Source organism: Salvia hispanica, chromosome 2 (assembly GCF_029641045.1).
Source record: "Salvia hispanica isolate PSC_SH4W2 chromosome 2, Shi_PSC_v1, whole genome shotgun sequence".
NCBI classification, from domain to species: domain Eukaryota; kingdom Viridiplantae; phylum Streptophyta; class Magnoliopsida; order Lamiales; family Lamiaceae; genus Salvia; species Salvia hispanica.
In genome coordinates, this window is record NC_142693.1 from 13,170,775 (window position 1) to 13,196,201 (window position 25,427).

Consider the following 25,427-nt stretch of genomic DNA (forward strand, 5'->3'; position numbering starts at 1 on the left):
ACAATGTGAGTGTTAGTTAATTGATTGTTGGTCATATAATTGGTGTTTGCATGATTGAAATTCTTAGTCTAGATTTTATTCGTATTTCAACTATACGTATTTATATCAGGGGAGCATTAAGGTCTTTACATCCCCTTAGTCTTAAACTTAACACAAATATCAACCCTTAGATTACTGATTTCAATGATTGTGATTTTAAACATTCGATCTATATTAATACATTTTTTAGCTACATTACGTGGGTAAAATGGGAAACAAACGAACTTAGTAATTTCCGCCATTTAATTAAAACTGATGATTCGTATATCTCTCTCACCATCATATCACAATTGCGTCTCCCCAAATTCTCTCTCGTCAAAAACCCTTCCATCCCCATTCTTCTACCCCAAATCTCGTAAAACCCTAATCTTCAACATATGAAACCGTCGTCGAACCAGTTGCTGCAAATCGAAGCCGTGTAGTGTATTCGGTCGGGTTGGTGAGTCGATTGAACCATATTGTTTACCGTTTTGCTGATCTGAAGACGAACGCGAACAAGGTTAGTCGATTCTACTGAGTTTCGGTCATTATTTTACGAAATCAACCATAGAATTTAGGTTTCCATTGTGATGGAAGTTTATGTTGTTTTGGTTTTCAGTTTTGGTTATGTGAATCAGTGAATTTCAGTGTTTTTTAGTCGTAGTTTTTTTTTCCTTGGTTTCGTTTTTTATAGTTGTTTTTCGAAATATAGTTGATTATTTGATCGTATTTGTTTGCATCACTAGTTTTTTATGTCCGTAATGTGTACTGTGTTTACCGTCAATGGTTTCCAGCAACATATCTATACAACTGCTACATCATTAAACTATTTGTACATTATCTCATTCATGTTTACATACATCATTTCACAGGTAAACTACATCATTTGGGTTTACAATATTCCATTGATTAGGTACATTATTTGTAAAATCGACATTTGAAGTGGTTAATTGCAAACAACTTGGCTTTTGACTTGTCTCTGCATCAGCTACATTATTTAACTGTTTCTGTTACATTATTCATGTAGACCTCTGAACACGAAAAAAAATTGAGACAATGGTGAACAAGGGAAGGACTTCGAAAAGCCAAGCAAGCCAAGATGCAAGTGAGTGAACAATTTGTTTATGCTATATTACATTTCGAATGGTTTGTGTTGCTCTATGCACATTAAGTATGATTTGTGTTATAATAATTCTAAACCAGTGTGTCTACAATTTGCCTCGTCACAGTTTTATAGCAAGGATGCTTTGCAATGTTTACATTAACTTACCAAAATATTACATTTTTCATTTGTAACGAATTAAAGTTTTCGGTGTTGAAATATAGCACGTTGTCATTTAAATTGCGTACTCTGTGTTATGTTATGGACCTCATCATTTTGTAGACTTGAGTTCCAATCCGCATAAAATTAGAAATTGGTCCTAACCTATGTAAGTTAATGTTGTTAGGTAATGTATTAGCTATGCTTATTCCAAATTCCAATATGTAAAAATCGTATGAGTAAAATGCAATATCGAATGCATAATAATGCAATATGTGAGTTATAATTTGTACGAAATTAGGAACGACAATACAGTGGGGAATTTACACATTTAAAATAAGTTATTCATATATAATCTGCAAAAATCGTATAAGTGATATGGAAGACCCAAGGGATAATATGGTAATTTTAATCCGTACGAAATTAAACACAATAATACAATGTAGAATTAACGCATGCAAAATAAGTTATTCATATGTAATATGCAAAATATGTATAAGAAAATGCAATATTGAGTGCATAATGATGCAATATGCGAATTAGTATAATTTGTACAAATTTAAAACACACAAAATTTAAAACTCGAAAACAAACATTTAAAAAAATTGCAATATATATTTTGGCTTAAATAAAAATAGCGCAATTTAGGAAATGAAATAATATAGTCAAATATTATGACTAGCATAGAAATAGGAAAAGAATTAACTTTCCATATCATTAGGTAAAATCTGGTGTGAATTAAGGAATAGTATAGTGACCAATGAAAATAAGATCACAAATAAACCCACCAGCAAAATATATAGGCATATAATTTGATTCATTTGGCTGCCTCATGGCAACTTCCCAACCATCAAATGCATATATCTAAGGGGTGATATGGATGTGATTATATTGTAACTTTATATTTATTTTTTGAGCAATTTCCTATAATTTTTTATATTTTAAAAATATTACTTCTTTCGTCTCCGAAAAATATGAACTTTTTTCGTTTTTAGTTCGACCTTGAAAAGTATGAACATTCTAATTTTGGAAACTGTTTTATCTCTAATGAGGTGAGACTCATTCTCCACTAACAATATTTTTAAAACTTTTTCTATCTATCTTTTTTTTTCTTTACCAATTATGCATTAAAACCCGTGCGAAAACAATTGATCATACTTTTCAGGGACGGAGAGAGTATCAAACATCTATGGACATTAAAGGACTTTTGTATCTTTTAAGACTATTTTTCGATAAAAATGCCCATACTATAAGAGCTAATGTAATTATTTATGTGAGAACCGTCACTTCGGCTGCACTTGATCCATTCATTTATGATGTACTATTACTCTAAGAGAAGTCGTCTAAGCATGTGGCAAATGGTTGCTCACCACGACACATAGTTGAAGATAAATGAATGAACCAAAATGACGGTTATGTGTCTTAATAAAAATATATGAATGACCCTTCTAGTTAGATGATATTTTGGTCCAAAAAATACGAAAGTCCTTCTAGCGTAATTATATCAATATCTAGGGACGTATGTTGGTATTTTTAAAGGATAAGGACGAATGATATTGTTAGAGCATCCGCAATGGCAAATAGGCCAGCCATAGGCCAGCCATTCTCTTCCCTGCCACGTCAGCAACACTAAAAAAACCACCTGCCACGTCAGATTTAGGCCAGCCATAGGCCAGCCGCAATAAAAATAATTCAAAATATACTACATTTACGGAATTAAAATTATGATTAAAATACGGAATTAAAATTACAATTAAAATACGGAATTAAATTTACGACACATATACGGGAAAATTCATTAATTGCATTTAAAAAAGTTACATAGATAAAAAAAAATTACATGCATAATAAAGAAAAAAAACTATCGCCGTGCAATCCTCCGTGCCCACAACTCTTCAATTATATCCTTTTGGAGTTGAATATGAGCTTCCACTTGGCGCATGTTGGCAAATTCCTTGAGTCGGCCGGCTTCATCGAGAGGTACCCCCTGTCGTACACTAGGGGTGGCCGTTCCGTGGCTTGGACCGGCTTCATCGTCACTGACCCAACTAGTCAGTTGTACGCCTTCGTCTTCGACGATCATGTTGTGAAGGATAATGCAGGCGTACATTATCTGGGAAACGCATCCGACATCCCACAAACGCGTTGGACCCTTAATTGCCGGCCATCGAGACTGGAGCACACCAAATGCGCGTTCCACGTCCTTGCGCGCCGACTCCTGTCGTTGCGCAAAGTATGCCTTCTTTTTATCACTTGTTTGTCTGATCGTCATCACAAAGACCGGCCACCGAGGGTATATACCATCCACCAAGTAGTAGCCCATATCATGCCGGTTGCCGTTGGCCACAAATGAGACGGCTGGACCGACGCCCTGACACTTCTCGTTGAAGAGGGGAGACGAGTTCAGGAGGTTGAGGTCGTTGTTCGACCCGGCTACCCCAAAATACGCATGCCAGATCCACAGCCGGTAATCAGCTACGGCCTCGAGGATTAACGTGGGGTTCTTTGACTTGTAGCCGGTCGTGTAGGCCCCCTTCCAGCCAGTCGGACAGTTCTTCCACTCCCAGTGTATACAATCTATGCTGCCTAACATCCCGGGGAACCCATGCTTCTCCCCGTGCATCTGCATCAGATTCTGACAATCTTCGGGAGTAGGGCTTCGAAGGTACTGCCCACCGAAAATGTCTATCACGCCGTCACAGAACTCCTTCAGACATTTCAGGGCTGACGACTCACCGATGTGGAGGTACTCATCCCACATGTATGCCGCGCCTCCGTAGGCCAACTGCCTGATTGCCGCCGTGCACTTTTGGATAGGGGTGTGGCCGGGTCTGCCAGTCGCATCGTGCCGGAAGCGGAAACACAGATAGTGACGTTCCAATGCCCCAACGATGCGCATAAACAACTCCCTGCGCATTCTAAAATGCCGCCGGAACATGTTGGCGGGAAACCGCGGGTACTCTGCAAAGTAGTCCTCATACAGCCGCTGATGTGCAGCTACGTGATCCCGCGGAATCACTGCTCGGTGGTGGACAACTCGTGGAGGGCGAGGTATCGCCTGCTGGTGGACCTGCTGTTCCACCATACGCATGTACCGCTCCATCCCGCGGTTCATGTAGGCCTCCATAGCCTCGTTCATCCTCCGTTCGTACTCCTCAGGATCCCCACCACTACCACTACCGCTACCACCAGCGTTACTCATCGCTCGATGATGCTCTTGAACAGAAAGTTAGAGAGAGAGAAAACTCGTTAAAACAAGTGGTGCAAATGAAAATGAAACGAAAATCGCGTTTATATATGATTTAAAAAAAAAAAAAATGAAAAATCGGCGCTCGCCGGTCGCTGGCCGATCGGGCCTCCACAATGGCGGCTAGCCGATCGGCCAGCGCTTCGGCCAGCGACGAGCGATCGGCCAGCCCACGCCGATCCGCTCGCCGAAATCGCGCTCGCCGGTTGCAATGGTTCGGCTAGCCGGTCGCTAGCCGACCATTGGAGATGCTCTTAGGTATGTTAATCGGGCCAACCCATACATATTCGAGCTAATCTGCCGATTAGTCGAGCAAGGGCGGGTTATAACTATTTTCAGGTTATGAAGTTTCAACCATAATCCTAAACGTTTGAATTTCAGACTAACCCATCAAGCCAGTCAGAGCTCTATAATAATTTATATGCTATTGATAATTTTGAATCTGTATTAAATAGTTGCGCATTCAAATAAGTATTATTTCATATCAAAATTAATAATTACCGCATAGAGATACAAAATTATATTTATAAAATAATTATCATTTTTAAAATTTGTAGGTATATAATTTTATTATGATAATTATAACAATAAAATAAAATATTAATATTAAGTGCAACTCTAAAATAATAAATAAAAAAAATATATTTGTATGTCCATTCGAAAAATAATGATTAGACCAACTTTTTAAATATTTTAAAAATATAATGAAAATTGAAAATTAAATAATGACGATTGTCTCCTTTCAAGCCAACCCTATGGGGTTTTGGTTAATTTTGGGCCAATCTATCAGGTTAGGGCCATTCGAATTATGAATTTTTTAAGTTATATATTTTGCAACCCTAATTTTTCATCGATGAACATTCTTAATTTCATATTAATACTAGTTATTTTATTTTCTATGTAGTCTGATTCAAATAACTTCAAAAATCATTAGTTATGTAGTAATTAATTAATGATACTAGTAATAGAAAAATCAATGCTTGAATTTTTTTCCTAGAAAATGAATTTACGTTTATCATATGATCAATATATTTAATTCTAGCATATCTATATAAATTATTAATATAAGAATTTTAGGAAAAGAAAATACATTAAATTTTTTATTGAGCTTGTATTCGAATTAGCTCATTGAACTTGTCCTAAATCCAAAAGTTTAAGCTTAGGATCAAAAGTTCTGATACGATAAAATCAACATGATTAGCCAGCCATACGTGGAGATGGCTTAATTAACATCCATACTTTCAAGCACAAGAAGGCTTGGCTGCGGGGTGCTACAGGTCCAACGAGGGCTAAGACCTTCGACGACCAATCAACACTAGCGGGAAGGGCGAGTCCGTCAATAACAACAGCACGACCAATAACACCAAAAGCTCATTGTTTCAATTATTATAACTTATAAAGTATATATGAGACCTATACTAAGAGCATCCCCATCGGTTGTCCGTCCGTCTTTGCCAGCGGCATGGCGACCGCTTGTCCGCCGCTACAGCTTGTCCGTCTTTGCCAGCGGCAGGGCGGTGCTCTTAGCTAAGAGCACGCCCGTGCCACTGAGCAGGTCGACGTGGCGGGCTGTGATTGGCCTACGACTTAGCCATTGGAAATTCTTTTTTTTTTTTAATTCGAATTTAATTTAAAAATCAATTTTAAATAAAAAAATATTTTGCCACTTCCCAATAAATTATATCCGTTTTCTATACACTTTTAATTTATTTTTCAATTTTTTCCCAAAATTCACATTCTATAAATACTCCCACTTCAATATTAAATTTTATGTAATTGTTAATATGTAGGATTTAATTATGTAATTTTTATTTTTTAGTATTTTAATTATGTAATTTTTATTTTTTAATGTATTTTAATATTGTAGAAAAGTTTTTAGTAATTGAAATATTTAAATTGAATAAATAGAATGGTGGGACCTTGAGCTTGTCCTTGCGGAAGGGCATGGATGTGAGTGTTGTGTTCTTGTCTAAGGACAAGGAGTAAAAGTGGGTTCGGGTTCATCTCCGTGCCCTTAAATAAGAGCACGGATGGAGATGCTCTAAATCATCAAAGGAAAAAAAATGAATAAGCAAGGTGTTCTCAAACTTTTGCGAAAATTGCAGTAGGACTTATTGCATAAGGGCATCCGCAATGGGGCGGACGATGCGCGGAGGATACCCATCGTCCGTCGCATCGTCCGCCATTGTGGACGACGCGGACGATGGAACGGATGATACGACGCATTTCCATTTTTTTTTTTTAATTTTATTAAATTTGCAAAACCTATATATTCCTTTTCACTTCATTTTTCACTCACTTCACTCTCAAATTCACACTTCACACTACATTTTCTACATTTCAAGCAAAATGGATTCCGGAGATCATCCGAATAGTCCGATGTTCGGTGGTGCACGATGGCCGGGTACAGAACCCGATGAATACCGGCCATTCGACATCAACGCCGAGTACGATCCCGACTTCAGCACCGACTCGTACAGGCTGTCCGACATGGAGCCTTCTCCCCACCGCCCCTCCTCCGCCGCCGCACCTCGCCACCGCCCCTCCGCCGCCGCCGCGTCTGGGTCCGCCACCAAGAAGAAGCGGACCAAAGCACGAGCCCAGAAGTTGCCTACAAAAGAGGTGTGTGAAGAGTTCGCCCCGGGAAGGACGAACTACTCTGACCCCGAATCCATCATCTTGATGAGATGTTGGATTGATGTTTCGGAGGATCCAGTGTACGCCAACAACCAGAAGGTGACTGCGTATTGGGAGCGCATCGCCGAGAAATACAACGCGGCCAAGCCGGCGTACGCGTACAAGCGCCACAAAGAGCAGCTCCGCAAGCACTGGGATCAAATAAAGAAGCAGGTAAATTTGTTCGCGGGGGAGTACGAGAAGTGCGAGAGGGAGCAGGGCAGTGGCGAGAGTCTCGCGGATGTGCGGGACAAAGCGATGCAGTCGTACATTTCATTGTACGGCGATTTCAAGCACTATCAGTCCTGGGCATTGTTGAGGGACAAGCAGAAGTTCGTTGGTGGTGTGATTCCCCAATCGACGGCGGCGAGGAGGAGGGCGTCGAAGCGCACCCTCGCTGATTATACAAGTAGCGATAGCGGCGCGTCTCCAATGGACCTCAACAATTTGGTGTTCGAGGATGAGAGTTCCGGCACACCGATGTCCTCCCGGCGTCCCCCTGGCGTCAAGGCTGCCAAGGGCAAGGGCAAGGCCACATCCTCCTCCGCCGCGCCGCCTGACCAGGCCCCGTTGCCGACCCCGAGTTCGACGCCGTCCGCGACTTCGACTGCGGCCCACGCCTACGTGGATTTGGCGGCCTCCTCCGACTACAGGACGTTGTTGGACGCGCACACTGCCCTCATGCAGGCGACCAACCCGGCTCAAATCGAAGGCATCCAGCGGATGATCGATGGCCTCAGCCGCAAGTTGGGACTACTCTTGACTAGCCTCCTTTTTTTTGTATTTAGTGCCTTTTTTTTATTTCTTAATTTGTAACTTTTTTTTAATTAAGTAAATTTAGTATTTCCCTTTAATTTTGTTGTTTTTATATGTTTATTTTTATTTACATTTGCAAACCTAAAAATATAAATATAAAATAGAAGTAGAATGTTTAGGGCGTCGCTTAGGGCGGGCTATAGTCCGCCCCACTGCAGATAGAATAGGAAGGAGAATAAAATGCTGACATGGCGACGTATAGGACGTCGCTTAGGGCTTCCTATTGTGGAGGCCCTAAGGCCATCCGCAACGCTGTCTCTTATCCGTCTCTTAACCGTCTCATCTCTTAACTATTCATGGACCCCACTGTACTTTTCAACTCATCTCTTAACTAAGAGACAACAGCTGTATCCCTCCATCTCTTAACCATCTCTTATCCATCTGTTAACTATTCATTCAATTTCATTTTTTATTATTTTTATTTCCAACAGATTCAATTAATAAAAACATACTTCATTAAATAAAATAAAATCACAATTTAAAGGCCTAAAAAATTATAAAATACATAATTAAAAATACGCAATTAAAAAATACATAATTAAAAAATAATATAATTAAATAAAATAAAAATTACAATTTAAAGGCCTAAAAAATTTAAAAATACATAATTAAAAATTAAAATTTACAAATTTTTTTTGAATTTTCGATTTTTTAAAAAAAAATAAATTTATGACGTCATAATTCCAACGCCCACTCGCGGGCCGGCGAGTGGGCGTCACGCCATCGCTTAGCGCGCGCCACGTGGCCGCGCGCGTCGTCTCGCCAGCTCGAGGCCGGCCTCTTCCGGACGCGTCGCGCGACGAGACGAGCGTCGCAACGCTGTCTCGATGCTGTCTCGTCTCGTCGAGATGAGACCGAGACAGCATCGAGACAGCGTTGCGGATGCCCTAAGTTATTTCTAATTGTAAGTGTTCTCAAATCAATCTTTGTATTTTTCATTAAAACTATGTAATCTTTCATTTTTTTAATGATGCGATTTCTCACTTATGATTAAGTAATTTTGACAGTTTTTAATTATATAATTCCGTTTACTTAGATGAATTATGTAATTGCATTTTATATGAAATAATAAAGAATTTACAAAATAAGAAATTAAAATTACTAAAATTTGAAGAGAAGGCCAAGAGTCGCTCTCTGTTGCGAGGAGTAAAATTTTAAGAGAAAAGTAGCAGTACTTTTGAACTTATGAATAGTAGTATAAGAAAAAATATAGATTCAGTTTCCACTGTGAAACCTTAACTAATAAAGTAAGTAATTCGTTAATAATAATAATAATAATAATAATAATAATAATAATAATAATAATAATAATAATAATAATAATAATAATGCGTTAATATATAGCTGTAATTATTATCCAATGAAACTTGTATACTATATTTGCCGATGAATATTTTTGCCATTTAATATGTATACTATATTTGGCGATGAATATTTTTGCCATTTAACATGTAATTCCAAATCATTAATTACTCAAATCACAAGCATTATATTTACATTGTCTTTCAATTGCAAAAAGTACAGATTATGAATTCCAGATACAAAGTTAACACTCCAATAACAGTTGTTTAATTAATCTTTTGGTATCTCCATAAACGTAAAGTACATTGGCACCATTAATGTTACATCCCAATTAGTAGCGTGGGCCCCACTAACAGTGTAACAACATGTGTTGAATTATACCCATCAAATTCAAACCCCTTTCTGTCTCTCTCTCTCTCTGAAAAAAACAAATTTACTGTATCTCTCAACTTGATTCAGAGAAGATAGAAATGGCGTGATTCAATTCAATCCGAACTTCCTCCTGAATTCCTTCAAAAATTTCGAAAACAGCGAAGAAATTGCCTGCATTTGCTGCGAGATGGATCAATTCAGCATACGCCACCTCCTCCTATTGACGGCGGCGGCGCTCCTTTTCCATTCCGCCGCGCCTGACATCGCCTCCGACCGCGCCGCCCTAATCGCGCTCCGATCCGCCGTCGGCGGCCGCGTCCTCCTATGGAACCTCTCCAGCCCCACCCCCTGCTCCTGGTCCGGCGTCAACTGCTCCCCGGACAATTCCTCCGTTGTCGAGCTCCATTTCCCCGGGATGGGGCTCTCCGGCGAGCTTCCGCCCAAAACCTTCTCCAACATGACCAATTTGCAGACGCTCAGCCTGCGTTACAACGCCCTCTCCGGTCCGCTGCCGCCGGACCTCTTCACTTCTCTCTCCTCTCTCCGCAATCTCTATTTGCAGCACAATTTCTTCACCGGCGAAGTTCCGCAAACCCTATTTGATCTCACCTCGCTAGTGAGAGTCAATTTAGCAGAGAACGATTTCTCCGGCCCGATTTCGACGGGTTTTAGCAATTTGACCCGATTAGGCACGCTCTATTTGCAGGGCAACAATTTCTCCGGTCCGATCCCTGACTTGAATATACCGAGCTTAGTTCAATTCAATGTATCGAATAATAACCTAACTGGCTCGATTCCGAAGGGGCTTTCGAAACAGCCTAAAACCTCGTTTCTCGGCAATTCACTCTGCGGCGATCCTCTGAATTCCTGCGGAAATTCGAAATCGAAGAAGAAGCTCTCCGGCGGCGCGATTGCTGGCATAGTAATCGGCTGCATAATCGCGTTTTTCGTGATCTTACTGCTCATTTTCTGCTTGTGCAGAGTGCTAGCTAGGAAGAAATCGAGATCCAAGGACGAGCCGGTGGCGAATGCGAGGGGAGTGGAGGCTCCTCCGCCTCGGAAATCGGCGGAAAGCGGCGGCGGAGGCTTTTTTGCAGCGGCGATTGGGGGTGGGGCGAAGGAGAAAGAGGTGGTGGAAGGTGATTTGGGCGTCGGTGGGAAGAAGGGGCTGGTTTTCTTTGGGAAAACAGGGTGGAATATTGAATTGGACGATCTGTTGAGGGCTTCGGCTGAGGTTTTGGGGAAGGGGACGTTCGGGACGGCGTACAAGGCGGTGCTGGAGACGGGGCTGGCGGTGGCGGTGAAGCGGCTGAGGGACGTGACCATGCCGGAGAAGGAGTTCAGGAAGAAGATGGAGGAGATTGGGAGCATGGATCATCTATATTTGGTGCCATTGAGGGCTTATTACTACAATGGAGAGGAGAAGCTTCTTGTTTATGAGTACATGCCAATGGGAAGCTTATCTGCCTTATTACATGGTAATTTTCTACTGATAATTGCTTCATTTTCTTGAGCTTAATTGTGTGTTTGTTTGATGCTAGATTATGTATTGAGCTTTTTGAGTAGTACATTTCTGTCTGATATTAGTTACAACTGAAAAAAAGTGAATCTTGTTGGTTTTCAGTTGCTGCATTTTTCAAATCTTGTCTTCTCTTGAATTGTAGACTTGTCACATTATATTTGTATTGTAGCTCAAATTACTGTGTAGAATCTTGGTTCATAGCTTAAGTTTTCCTTCAAATCACTAGTCTGCATAGAGCTGAAAATGTGCTTGTGTCTCCGGCATTATAGGAAACAAGGGAGCGAGCAGGACTCCGTTGAACTGGGAGGCGAGGGCGGCCATTGCTCTAGGCGCTGCTAAGGGAGTTTCATACCTACACTCTCAAGGACCAACCATCTCCCATGGCAACATCAAGTCATCAAACATTCTCCTCACTAAATCATACGAACCCCGTGTCTCCGACTTTGGTCTTGCTCAGCTCGCGGGCCCTGCTGCCACTCCCAACCGCCTTGCCGGCTACAGGGCACCGGAGGTCACAGATCCCCACCGAGTCTCCCAAAAGGCTGACGTCTACAGCTTTGGCGTGTTGCTGTTGGAGCTGCTGACGGGCAAGGCTCCAACTCACACATTGGTGAACGAAGAGGGCGTTGACCTCCCGCGGTGGGTCCAGTCCGTGGTCCGGGAGGAGTGGACGGCCGAGGTGTTCGACCTTGAGCTCCTCCGGTACCAGAATGTCGAGGAGGACATGGTGCAGCTCTTGCAGCTGGCCGTGGACTGCACCGCGCAGTACCCCGACAAGCGCCCTTCGATGGACGAGGTTGTCGTGAAGATCGAGGAGCTGTGCCGTCCGAACGAGGATTTCGTGGAGGAGGAGGAGTCGTGACAGATCTAGGTGATGGATCAATTTGAAGTTGTTGTTATGTTAGTTGCTGGGAAACGGTGGTTTATTTGTTTGTTCATTCTTGAAATGTACCATTTGATTGAGGAAGCTAAGATTGTGCATTTCTCACATTTTTTCTAATTTTCGTGTAAAAGTTTGTTTTTTTTGAGTTGTAGAAACATAGATTGTTTTTGGAATGATTCTTCTTGGTTGTCTGAACTGTAAAATGAGGAATATGAAACTATGAAATATTCTTGTTGAGTTGGCGGTGACCTTATACTCTTTTACCGTAAAGATTTGAGATAACAATTGCACATGAAGAAGACAAACCAACTCAATTTAAAATGATTTGTTCTTTCAAAATTATCCGTTGCTTTCAGCCGTTGTAGGTTTGATGGTAGTAAGCCATTTTCAATTCTTCCTTTTTCTTAACGTTAAAAGGCCAAAATGTCAAACAAATATTTTCCATCGAATTAGTTATATTCCGCAAATCACAAAGGTTTGAAGTTATTTAACTTTTTCCGAGGGTTAATAGTCTTATTTAGTCCGTTTTATTTTACCGATTTGATTTGATATAGCTTAATTTGTTATTCACACCGTCACACTAGGAGTACCGTTGTCTTTTCTGCATTCATTTTATACAAATGATGTACTGAATAAATAGTTAGTTTGGTTTACCTTTACACAGCAGTTACCATATTTTTAAAAATTATTATACAATAATAAAAGGGAGAAAAGAATTATGATGAAATAATAATGCTGATGATGACGGTTGTAGAGCGTCTTAATTAAGGATTGTAAAATGGAGCATTTGAGGTTCGTATTGCTTACTTGTGAATATAACTTTGTTGGTTGCTAAACTTTTGATAGGAATTAACTTTCCAAGTTATAGACGCATTAGTAGAAACAATTGTTAATGAAGTAGGCCTTAGCCATACATTTAAAGCTAAATCTGACAAATTCAAATTCAAATTCAAATTCAAATGAAGTTCAAACTTAAAGAAAATCTAATAATTGTATTCTAAAAACAACAGTTTGCTTCACTTGTCAAATAGGAGTAGCATTTTAAGCCGATTGTATTTCAAGTTAGATGGCATTTCCACAAATGTATCAAATAATATGAGATTATGCATCATAAAATCCACAGCCTTAATCTTTTTTCGTTGTGCTAACATAAAATTAATGTTTTAAAAACCGAACCGGCCAGTGAACCGGCGAGGCTACTGGTTCACGGTTCAATTGGTTCGACCGGTTTAATCACTGGTCGAACCGTTTTACTGTTACAAATTATATATAATTATATAAAATATATTCAATTTAAATGAATAATAAAATTTATCAAATTTTTTATCAATAAATATAATTAAATGTAGAAATTACAAGTTAGTGTGGATAAAATTTTTAATATTTTAGATATAAAAAAAGATAATTCCTAATACTTCAAAAAATTATATGACAAAATATATAAATAAATATGAATTATTAATTAGTTTTGATGAAAATATACTATATAGTAAATAATTTATTATAAACCTTAAGTATAACTATTTATATTTACATAAGTACTTATAGAGTTGTGATCAATATCGAACTCTTCTTAAAGATCGAACTAGAGATCAAATTTGGGCAATTCATTTTTCTTAATCTTATGGTTCTGATTAATTTACAATTAATTTAATATTTTATTAAATAAAAATGTTATTTATTTATTTTTTTTAATTATTTTTTAATTTTTTTTTATTCGATAAAAACTTGCTGGAGTAAATAATGAACTATATTCACTACATAATGAACTAAATGAATGTATGTTATGAAGTAATTTTTCGTATTCATTATATACTGAATTTACTTCAAGTGAAAGATAATTATGTTATAACACATTATGAAGTACTCCCTCCGTCCCACAAAAGATGTCACACTTTCCTTTTTAGTTTGTCCCATAAAAGATATCATATTTCCATTTTTGGAAAAAGTTCTCTCTCACATTAATATAAAAATTATATGTTCTCTCTCCATTTAACACACAAAACAAAACCTTCTAAAATCTCGTGTCATCCCACAAGTGTCATATCTTTTGTGGGACGAAGGGAGTAATAAAGTAATGAAATTAAGTAATAACATAACTGAATGAAGTAATAAACTAAAGGAATGAAGTAATAGCATGACTGAATGAAGTAATAAACTAACGGAATGAAGTAATAACATGATTGACTGAAGTAATAAACTAACGGAATGAAGTACTAAACTAATAGAATGAAGTAATAACATGACTGAAGTAATAAACTAACGGAATGAAATAATAACATGACTGAATGAAGTAATAAACTAACAGAATGAAGTAATAAACTAATAGAATGAAGTAATAGCATGAATAAATGAAGTAATAACCTAACGGAATGAAGTAATAGCACGACTGAATGAAGTAATTAGTTCATAACATACTTCATTTAGTTCATTATTTAGTTCATTATGTAGTGAATATAGTTCATTATTTACTCCAGCAAGTTTTTATCGAATAAAAAAATTAATTTTTTTTTAAAATAAAACAATAAATTAAATCAAAATTAAAATAAATAAAAATTAAAATTAAAATAAAATATTTTTTATCAAATAAAATATTAAATTAATTGTATATTAATCCTAACCTCAATATTAAGAAAATGGATGGCCCTAATTTGGTCTCTAGTTCGGCCTTTAAGAGTGGATTTTTGGTTAATAAGACTCAGTACCAATATTATACAAATAATAGTTAATTTTAGTAAAAAAGAGTGTATTTTAGATGATAAATATATTATCATATTAATACATACTCCTTCCGTCCCACAAAAGATGTCACACTTGTGGGATGGCACGGGATTTTAGGAGGTTTTGTTTTGTATGTTAAATGGAGAGAGAAAATATAATTTTTATATTCATGTGAGAGAGAACTTTTTCCAAAAAGGGAAATGTGACATCTTTTGTGGGAAAAACTAAAAAGGAAAGTGCGACATCTTTTGTGGGACGGGGGGAGTACTCACTAGAATATAAATTTAAACTTGAATGATTAGTTTGAGTAAATAATTTTTTTTAATATAATAATAACTAATGTTCATGTTATTAACAAGAAATGCTTGTGGTGGAGTGGTAATGGTCTTGGTCTCTTGACCAAGAGGTCATGAGTTCGACCCCCACCAAAAGCACTTACTCCCTCCGTCCACGAATAGGTGTTCCGGTCAATTTTGCGCACTCAATTTATAAAAATGATAATAAATAGTTTAAGTGTAGAAATAGTAAAGTAAGATAGAGAATAATGTAGACAAGACCTAATGGCGGACGGAAGGAGTATTTTACAAAAAATTTAAACAATGAAGAAAATCGGTTTCCGGTTCCCGACTAGACCGGTTCAACCGGCTGGTTTCGGCGGTTCGCGGCGGCCCAACATGCTGGCGGCTTTACAAAGGGAACCGGACCGGACCAGTCACCGGTTCGCGGCCGAACCGGTCGAACCAGCCGGTCTGGTCCGATTTTTAAAGCACTGCATAAAATCGTACTCTACCCAAAAGAAGTTAAGACTTTCATCTCGAAAGTCCAAGTACAATATTTTGCCTATTCTGTCCTTATTTGTAAATTAGAGGTCATCTACAACAACAAAAAAAAGATTAAATAAGAACCATACATCAGATATTACGATAGCTTATCTCTAAGTATTTGCAAAATTGATGTCAAAGTGTTGTTCATGATCACTTTTGATTTTAGAATAAACCAGGATATTATCGATAAAAACCATCACGAATTGATGAAGATATGATTGAAATACTTGATCCATAAAGTCCATGAAGTCGACATGAGCATTTGTTTCCCCAAATAGCATAACCTTGAACTCGTAGGGTCATAGCTGGTTCTAAAAACCGTCTTGGGGATATCAGAGTGTTTAACCTTCAGCTTATACTATAACCTTAATTCAATCTTCGAAAATACGATTACCATTTTTATTGATCAAATAAGTTATCAATTCTTGGCAAAGTATATTCGTGTTTTATTGTCACTATGTTCAATTATCAGTAATCTACTCAGAGCTTCATCGATCCATCTTTCTTCTTAACAAGTAGCGCAGTTAGTCCCCAAGATGTTATGCTAGGCCATATGAAGTCTCGGTTAAGTAATTCTGATTTATATTCCACTAACTCATTACACTCATATTTCATCATTAAACTTTGAAAGTGAAAATTTCACATTCCGCTATACATTTTCTTAAAAAAATCACTCTTATTTGTAAATGATGTAATGTAATTTTGTCAAAAATCTAAAAAAAAGAATGGTCGTTTCCATGATAGATGGAAGGAATGACTATTTGGCAAGAAGAATGGAATGGTGATTTCAAATGGAATAAAAAAAAAAAAAAAATCCATTTCCTCATTCATTTTAACATTTTCCTGGATTTGATCTCCTGTTCGAGCATCATGTATTTCAAACCCGATTCACAAATAACTAAAGAAAATTGCAGTATTTCTTAAAAGTAGAGAAGAAGAAAATTATGTTAAAAAACTCACTTCCTATATGCAATGGAACAACACAATGCACATAGTGAGCGTTGCTTTTACCCCTACATAATTTCATTCTAAAACTGAAATTATACACACACATTGATGGGAGGTAACATAATTATAATCTTCACCAAACAACGTAAGACGACACATAAAATCCTGAAATTTTTGTACAAATAAAGCTGATGGATCATTTTACTGTTTTAGAGTGTTTGATAAGCCACTCCATCACAATATCTATGTTCACAGTCTCCTTGCAAGATATCATATAGCAGCACACTTCTCTATCCGCGATTGTGTTCAATCCCCTACCGAACAAGAAGAAACAAGACGAATATTAGTGAAGGTCGAGATAGATAGAGAATTTACACTGCGGTGGTGCTAACTTACAGCTGCTCAATCAGCGGTTGCTCTGTAAGAGCTTCTGACTTATCGATCTTGTTGCCAAGCACGAGCAAAGGAATCCCGGCTAGTGTAGGTTTCTTCAAAAGATCGTGTAATTCACTTCGTGTAATGGGGATGCTGTCTCGATCAGCAGCATCAACTACATATCTGTTGCAAGATGCGGAGACAATCATTCAACAGTAACGTAATTAGGCTCCATGAATCTCATTAATACGCAGATGAAAAAGGAGCACTTCTTTCAAAATAGTAAAAGTGTGCAAAGGGGAAAAACCAGACATGTAAATGGTAAACCTAATCTATTACTTAAAGAGAAAGGTTGAACTCTCGCGAATAACAGATCGAAAAGGTTGAAAATGTGAAGTAAATAGTAATCTCAGGAACAAAAGCATAGATTGAAGGATTCATGTATTGCAAGCAAGATGATTGCACATAATGTTACTGAGATGGAAAAAACAAATAATTAGAACACAAAAAAGGTGAGTTACACTATGGCTGTGACACCACGGCAATAGCGCTCCCACATGGAACGAAATCTCCTCTGCCCGCCCAAGTCCCAAAGTTTTATAGTGACATTTCCTTTAGTGACTTTCCGCATATTAAACCCCACCTGCTCTCCAAAATGGAAAGAGTTTATGTCAAGTATAGTGATAGGCAGAACAAAAACCAACGAGTGAGTAAGATAACCTACAGTTGGAATTGAATCCTCGGTATAGCCTCCTGTCTGAATGAAAACAAACATCAGTAAAACGAGTGATTTAGAAAAACAACGAGACCATCTATAGGCATGTTGTGTACACTCACAGCGATGGCATTGACAAGTGAGGTCTTCCCTGCATTTTGAAGGCCTACAAGAGAGAGTTCCATTTCCTGTTTGTAGAATAAACTGATAAAGAAACAAAGTTACATCACATCATGGACTTACATGAAAATGAACACAAAAATACTCTATTGCATTTGCTTGTATTGATCACTTCAGCATAAATAATCCTAAATAAATATACAACTTAGGATATGATTGAAGCATAATATCCCATACCTGACTAATTCAAGTATTAGGTAGCTATCTATAACTGAATGCCTTAAATTTCCATAAAAAAAGCATTACTTCCTTAGGTTGAAATTTCTAGTTTTTTAAATTTTCGCCCAAATCATGAGCCACCATTGAAGTATTTTATCAAACACTTTGACGTCACAAAGTAGAGCATACCAATCACCAATAAAACACATAAACTATAGATGAATCCATTTATTGAGAAATAGAGAGCAGAAATGAAAATTAGTGAGTCACAAAGAAAGCCAAACAGCAGGAAACGAATTGAAATCCATCAAATGATCAAATAAACAGAAACTTACCTTCTTAACCAGTTGAGCAGAGAATCCCACAAGCCCATCTTCAGTAAATCAGCAAATTATTATTAATAATTTTGGGTAAATGGGTGAAAATAAGATCGAAAAAGAAAATAGTAGAAAAAAGACCTTTTTGAGCAGATTCGTGATTTCTTATGCGAGAAAGAGTAAGGGATTTGTGAAGTGCAAGAAAAGTAAGGAAATTCACCGACTGAAAGGGAAGGGATAATACCAAGCTGATTTTGTTTTTATTCGTTAGATTGATTTGTGGTAGGATTTCAACTTCTGCTCTACCGATGAATGCAATGTAGCATACTGAAATATAAATGCAGCAATTTCTGTTACTATCATATACTCTATATCCGTGCTACTTAGTACTAGTTATTTTGACTTGACACACGTTTCTGTTACATATACTCTATATTCGTGCTTTGTAAAGAGTCATTATAGCAATTTTAAAAAATTACTCATTTCATCACCATTTGATCCGGTACGAGTATTAAGAAATGTAATAGAAAGTGAGTTAAAAAAGTTGTGTGGCATGTGAGTCATATTTTTATATATTAGTTTTAAAATAAAATGTGAGTGAGAATGAGTTATTGGAATGTGTGACCCATTATAAAAAAATGGTAAAAGTGAAAAGTGACAAATTTTTAGGAATGGACAAAAAATAAAATAGGTGACAATAGGTGACAAATTTTTAGGGACGGAGAGAGTACTTTAATTCTATGAAAAGAAATACATAGAGAAAGTAAATGAAATATGAGACCCATTAACGTTATAATGGATTGTTAGGTAAGAAGTTAGTGAAATGTGAAATATGTATAATAAAATTGGAAAAACTAAATACTTTAATAGTGGACAACTCGGTGGCAAATGGTTCTATAAGAGCATCCACAATAGGAGGACACTTTCTCCTGGACACTTCTCTTTTTTTGTCCATAGCCACTTCTGATTTGTCCATGGCAAAAAAAAAAAGTTTCCGCAGCAATAGTGGACACTTTTGTTAGCCACATTTCACTTTATTTTTATTCTTTGTATATTTTAATTCAATTAGAATTAAAATTATCGGACTAAAAGTAATTAGAAAACGAGATAATAATAAAATTAAATTTTATTATAAATTCAATAGTGGACATTCTCCCGTGCATTTTGTATAAATTCTGTAGAGTGAAATTGGATGTGGAGTGAAAATGGGTGTGGAGTGAAAATGGGTGTGGAGTGAAAAACCCTAAAATGAAAACTGGTGGGATATTTATAAAAATAAGCAAAAAAAAATAATTCAAAATTCAAAATTAAAAAAAAAAAAAATTGGAAATCGGCGACCGCCTCGGCAGTTTCGCCGTGCAATAGATAGCCGCGGCGGCCGCCGCGTTTCTCTCTCCTCCGGCTCGTCCTCGGCGCATTCGGGGCAAAAGCCCTTCCGCCCCACAAAAGCTGTCCGCCTCCGGGGCGGCCTCTTCCACCACAATACACAGCCGCGATCGGGGTGCCCGCCGCGGCGCCCCTACTGTGGATGCTCTAAATGGTGGATAGTAGGAACAGTAGTTGAAAAGTACTCCCTCCGTTCCATAGTAATAGAGTCGTTTTTCCATTTCCGTCCGTTCCATAGTAATAGAGTCATTTCCCTTTTTAGTAAAAGTCAACACATTTTTCCACACCTACTTTACTCTCTCTTGTTTTTTTCTATCTTCATCTCTCTACCCTTTTCATTTTCTACTTTATTCTCTCTTTACTTAACTCACCTAACACAATTTTTCTTAATCTCCGTGCCAAACAGTTTTGCCTCCATTACTATGGAACGGAAGGAGTACTTAAATACAAATTTACAAATAAATTCTAATATTAAATAATACTCCCTCCGTCCCGGCTAAGATGACACATTGCTTAGTCGACACGGGATTTTAGGAGTTATTGGTTAAAGTGTGTAATTGGAGAGAAAGAAGGTGGGTGTAAGTATTAAAGTAGAGAGATAAAGAAAGATGAATATTTTAATAGGAATGAGAAAAAGTGGTTGAGTGTATTAATTGGAGAGAGAAAATTACCAAAAAAGGAAAACGTGTCATCTTAAGCGGGACGGATGGAGTAAATAGAAGTTTTTATTTATACAGTATATTTTAAACATAATACGGTCATACGGAGTACTATTATCTTTTGACAATTTTATATAAGAAATAAAATACACATGCCACAATTTATTTTAGTATGGCGACGATTAGTGAGATTTAAACAAAATTTATGAATTTTTAGCTTAATAATATATAACCCGTTGAGCCACTGAGGCTCATTTTTTAATTTTCATATTTCCGGTGTCCCTCCATCATTCGGAAAATTGGGCTATGATCTCATCTATCATTGAAAAGAAGAATTTTGAGAAAAAAAAGAATGTCATTTTAGAAGTAATTATGGTTATTGGTCAAATTAAAAAGCAAACATTGTTGGGCAACACCAATGTCCAATACAAATTGACTTCTTAAACAAGGTTAGAACCTCTATAAAAATACTTCTCATTGTATCCCCTCACACAACATTGTTACAGGATTTTCTCCCTCTAACTTGATTTTTCCCCATTACGTATTTAAGTAAAATTATCGAGTTCTTTTTTCAAATTATGCATCAATAAATGTGTTATATTTTCTTAAATTAATTTCGATCCCTTAAACGTATTGATATGTACAAATATGATAATGATTGACAATGCGTCGTGTCCAACGAAGAGTATTTCTAGTAGTGAAAAGGTTGTTGAGCAGGGAAAAATGCATGTTTATCTCTAAAAATTTGTTGGGCGTCTTACTCTACTCAACCTAGTGGTTAACTGACGCTCTACCACTCGATCAGGTGTGTGGTTCTCAGGACTCGGGACTCGATCAACTGGCCACACTCATCCAATCCAAGCGACTTCTGATTTTTGAACTCAGTCAAGTGAAATAATGACACAGAATCACTCATGAGGGCATGTTTGGTATGATGGAATGAAACGTGGTTGGAATGAAATGAAGATATGAATGAAATGTCAATTTTCTTGGATTTCCTTTGCATTTTTATCCATTCACTCGTTCATTCCATCACACCAAGCAAATTAATAGAATGAAAGTAGAAATCACATTGCATTCCATCATACCAAGAAGTCCTCAGTTGGATAGGACTCTCAGGCCAAGCTTAATGATATCGCTTGGCCGAGCATAATACTATGTCTTCATGATTTGGTCGAGTGACTCTCGCCACAATTTGCCAACTATAGCATTAATAACGATCCAATTATACAATTAAGAATTGACCTCACAGTTATGAATTTAAAAAAAAACAATTTAATTTTAATTTAAAATTTTCTTTCTCTGGTGCATATGCTATATGTATTCACCTCGTAATGAAGCAATAATTCAATTTAGCTTTGACTTTACAACGATGCTTGTTTGTCTTGTTACACTCACAGCTTTAAGTAGCACCTTTAAAAAAGTGATTAAAATTCACAGATTTGCATCTAAGTTGTTGTAGCACTTTGCACTTTGATTTTTTTTTATTTTGTTATATTCATTAGCACTATGATTCCTTAATTGTTGAGGAACCATATATTATCGATGAAGCAATCTTACAAATTATAAGGTCGACGTGAACTTTTATCATAATTCAGTGCTATCTAATCACCCGTATTTTACGATGTTATTTTCTTAAGTTGCACATATTTTATATTGCACGATTTACACAAATTTTGCAAAATTATAAATTCTTATTATAAAATAATTTATGGATCATGGAACGTAGGACTAGAACTTACATAAATTAATAATACTACACCCTTCTTAAGATTACGACATGCCCTCGATAACTTAAAACTTTAAATCCAATATAACGATAATGTCTTTTTTGTTCAACATTTAGATTGGGAGGGAGAGTGCCAATATAAAAGAACCAACTTTATGACAAAAGAATACATATTTTAACAACATCAGAAAAAATAACACAGCTTTGTAAAATGGAAAGGAATCTAATTGTCTAAAGAGACTTCATTCCCTTCTCCCTTAAGTTTGTACTCAATTTGATAAAACAGCTTTGACACCAAAGTTGTTTACTTTTGGGAGAGGGAAAAAAAGTAAGTAATTTTTTCTTCTTCTTTTTTGCCAGAAAAGGATGAGAGAGCCAAGTTGATCTCCACCATGCACCAAGAAAATGGAAAGGCTAATTAAAGGGCTTTCAAAAAGCAAATCTCTTATTTCTTTTGTTTATTTACCTGCAAAAAGAAAAAAAAAAGGTATCACATTAACAAATTATGGAGTCAATCATGGGTCTCAAAATTCTTTTTTTTTTAATCAAGTGATATGCTACCATGTTATTTGGTATATACTAGTATCACATACCATACATTGAATATACATGCCAATGATATAAGAAATGATAATTTCTCACAATATATACAATCAATATGTGATCTTGTTCTATAAATTTCTCACCGTTTCGATTGGAAATCCTTCTTAGAAAAGTGAGGAAGATGATGAGCAATGCAACCCCGGCTAATAATCCAAGAACTATAGCAAATGTCTTCTCCGAGTCACTATGTGCAATCGAATGATCTGTAACCGAAGATTATATTTTGTTTATAAATAATATTTAATACTACTAATAAAGCGGAAAATAGTAATAACTTTTTCTACTTATAAATGAACAGAACTATAAAGACTCCATCACGATGGACTTGAATCCGAGACTACTAAAGACTCCATCACGATGGACTTGAATCCGAGACTACTAGACACTGAAAAATAATTACTTTACTCACCATGATTTGGTTGGGTATTATAAGCGTGGGCCCCATTAGTGGAATATCTCGCATAACATTTTCCCAAAAACATATCACCAAAAACAGCGCCGCCGCACTCCGCCTTGAGCTGCCGCAAGGCCTCCGTGAGGCAGTCCTGGCACTGCCCATTGCTCAAGTCGCCGACACACTGCGCCACTCCCTGTACATCCGCGGACCCGCCAACCCGGAACGGCCCGCCAGCCCGGCTCAAACCGTCCAGCATGGCATCTCTGCGGGCCATCTGATCAGCATCGAAGCCGTCAGACGGGCCGCACTTCTTCGCGACGACGGCCTTGTCCTCGGCCCCGAGGAACGAGACGTTGTCGTACTTGGCGAAGCAGCCGTCGAGCTGGACAGCTGCGCCGCAGGCCTGGGGGCAGAGGGGGCCGAGGTGGGACACGGCCTGCGCCACGCAGGTGGCGCAGTCCGGCATGGCGAGGTCGGCCCGGCACTGGTAGAGGCCGTAGACGACGTCTTGTGGGGCCGACCCCATGATCTTGAACTTGTTGTAGGCGGAGTAGGTGGCTGAGTTCACTAGAGAGGTGAGGAGGGAGTTGAGGTTGGCCTCGAATTGGGAGCCCGCGGCGTATTTTATCTGCGAGCACCCCCCGTAGATGAAGGAGTCGGAAGCGAAGGCGGCCGGAATGAAGAAGAAAATGGTTATGATTTGGAGTTGGAAAGAAGGTTTTTCCATGTTTTTGGATGTGTGTGTTAGTGAGGGAAGTGAAGATGAGTTTGCATGGAGATGTGAGTGTTTAAGTAGGGGATTACTTTTGGGATGGGAGTTCTTAATTGGAAAAAGAATGCACTAGTGAGTCCATAACTTTTTTACTCGTGGGCTGGAAAAGTCTTTAAATGATTATTTTAATGTTTTGATGGATTGAATGGGAAAATGAAAAATCAGTGTTTTAAAAATCGGAACCGATGTGGTATGTTTGGGCTTTTGTGTAAAATTAAAGTCACTAGCTATCAGACCGTTGTGGCAAATCTGTTAAGCTTTCCCACTTTCTGGTGTTTTTCGATTCACTTTGTTCGTGTCTCTATATCGACGATCACTCTATACTCTTACTTCTGGCGTTACAACAAGTATACAGATGTCGCAGCCCGCGTGCTGATTTTACGAGATTTAAGAGTGAGAATAAAACCCAGCTAAAATCCGAAAATTAATCTTTGGCAATTGGCATACGTCTCCTAGATCCAGTAACTAGGATTCATTAATTAGCATCTAAGAGCTGTTGGCGGTATAAAGCATCCCAATATATGAGAAAATACACACAAAAGTTATGTAAGCAAATGGAGAATAAATTAAAGAACTAAAAGAGGCATTAATCCCTAAATAAATTCATTTAATATGGTAAACAATTTTTTGAAGTATATGTGAATATTAATAAGGGTGAATCAAATTATGTAAATGTTAAGTAATTTAGGTAACGTAATGAATACCATAAATATAATTGACATAAATATCATTTTTAATAACATATTTTGAACCAAATAATTTCACCAATATAGTTATTGCTCCGGTCCTTTAAAGATTGCTCGAGTGTGTATAAATAAACTTGTGGTAGTTTAGAAATCCGAGGGATTAGAAGAGAAGTAGATTAATTAAGCAGCAGCATGCCTCCCTTCAATTTCGAAGATCCAAAAATCACAAAAAGCATTCGCAGCGTTTTTTTCGGTAGAAATCCAGTGGATGCAGGGCATCATTTTTGTCAAAATTTAAGTCCATCTCACAGAAATTATCTTACGTCGCTTGGATTAGTGGGATCAAATCCCCAATCAAATAGTATTGATCAAGATCAAGATGTGGAAGATGAAATAGTCGAGCTTTACGATATGCTTGCGCGGCTTATTCCTATGTTACGGAAATTGTATCGATATGAATCCAATCCGAATCCAGAAATTGGAGCTGCAGAGAATCAAGAAGAAGGAGCTGTACACGATCAAGAAGAGGGAGCTGCTGTTCATGATCAAGAAAAGGGAGCCGTGCATGATCATGAAGATGGAGCAGTGCATAATGAAGAAGATGGAGAAGTAGGAAATCAGGAAGAAGATGGAGCAGTACACAATAAAGAAGCAGTAAGAAATCAAGAAGAAGATGGAGCAATACAAAATGAAGGAGATGAAGCAGTAGGAAATCAAGAAGGTGAGGCAGTAGGAAATCAAGAAGACGAGGCAGTAGAAGATGAACAAGTGGCGTGGCTGCTAGACCTCAACCAATTTCCAAATTTGCAGCGCCATTCGAAGCTTACCAAAAGGGAAAAGAGAGGAGACTTCGCAAAAC

The 25,427-nt window shown here is 37.6% G+C and overlaps 3 protein-coding genes across 4 annotated transcripts; 1 reads left to right on the forward strand and 2 right to left on the reverse strand.

Annotated features, from left to right (window-relative positions):
* Positions 1-9,705: 9,705 nt before the first annotated feature.
* LOC125204267 (putative inactive receptor kinase At1g48480) lies at positions 9,706-12,334 on the forward strand. The gene is made up of 2 exons (XM_048102870.2): positions 9,706-11,170; positions 11,484-12,334. The coding sequence occupies exons 1-2, from the start codon at positions 9,880-9,882 to the stop codon at positions 12,074-12,076; spliced, it is 1,884 nt and encodes a 627-aa protein (XP_047958827.1). The 5' UTR covers positions 9,706-9,879; the 3' UTR covers positions 12,077-12,334.
* A 4,224-nt stretch (positions 12,335-16,558) lies between these two features.
* On the reverse strand, positions 16,559-18,645 carry LOC125204285 (ADP-ribosylation factor-like protein 8c). 2 transcript variants are annotated; one of them, XM_048102898.2, is made up of 7 exons: positions 18,478-18,645; positions 18,355-18,392; positions 17,803-17,868; positions 17,690-17,722; positions 17,487-17,608; positions 16,987-17,148; positions 16,559-16,904 (listed from the first exon to the last, which is right to left on the reverse strand). In XM_048102898.2, the coding sequence occupies exons 3-7, from the start codon at positions 17,863-17,865 to the stop codon at positions 16,787-16,789; spliced, it is 498 nt and encodes a 165-aa protein (XP_047958855.1). In that variant the 5' UTR covers positions 17,866-17,868; positions 18,355-18,392; positions 18,478-18,645; the 3' UTR covers positions 16,559-16,786. The 2 variants fall into 2 exon arrangements, with proteins under 2 accessions (XP_047958855.1, XP_047958850.1); XM_048102893.2 differs by having other exon boundaries at positions 17,803-17,884.
* A 3,550-nt stretch (positions 18,646-22,195) lies between these two features.
* On the reverse strand, positions 22,196-23,893 carry LOC125204276 (plasmodesmata-located protein 7). The gene is made up of 3 exons (XM_048102882.2): positions 23,123-23,893; positions 22,797-22,916; positions 22,196-22,576 (listed from the first exon to the last, which is right to left on the reverse strand). Exons 1-3 carry the CDS (start codon positions 23,835-23,837, stop codon positions 22,569-22,571), a joined length of 843 nt encoding a protein of 280 aa, XP_047958839.1. The 5' UTR covers positions 23,838-23,893; the 3' UTR covers positions 22,196-22,568.
* Between the last annotated feature and the right edge of the window lie 1,534 nt (positions 23,894-25,427).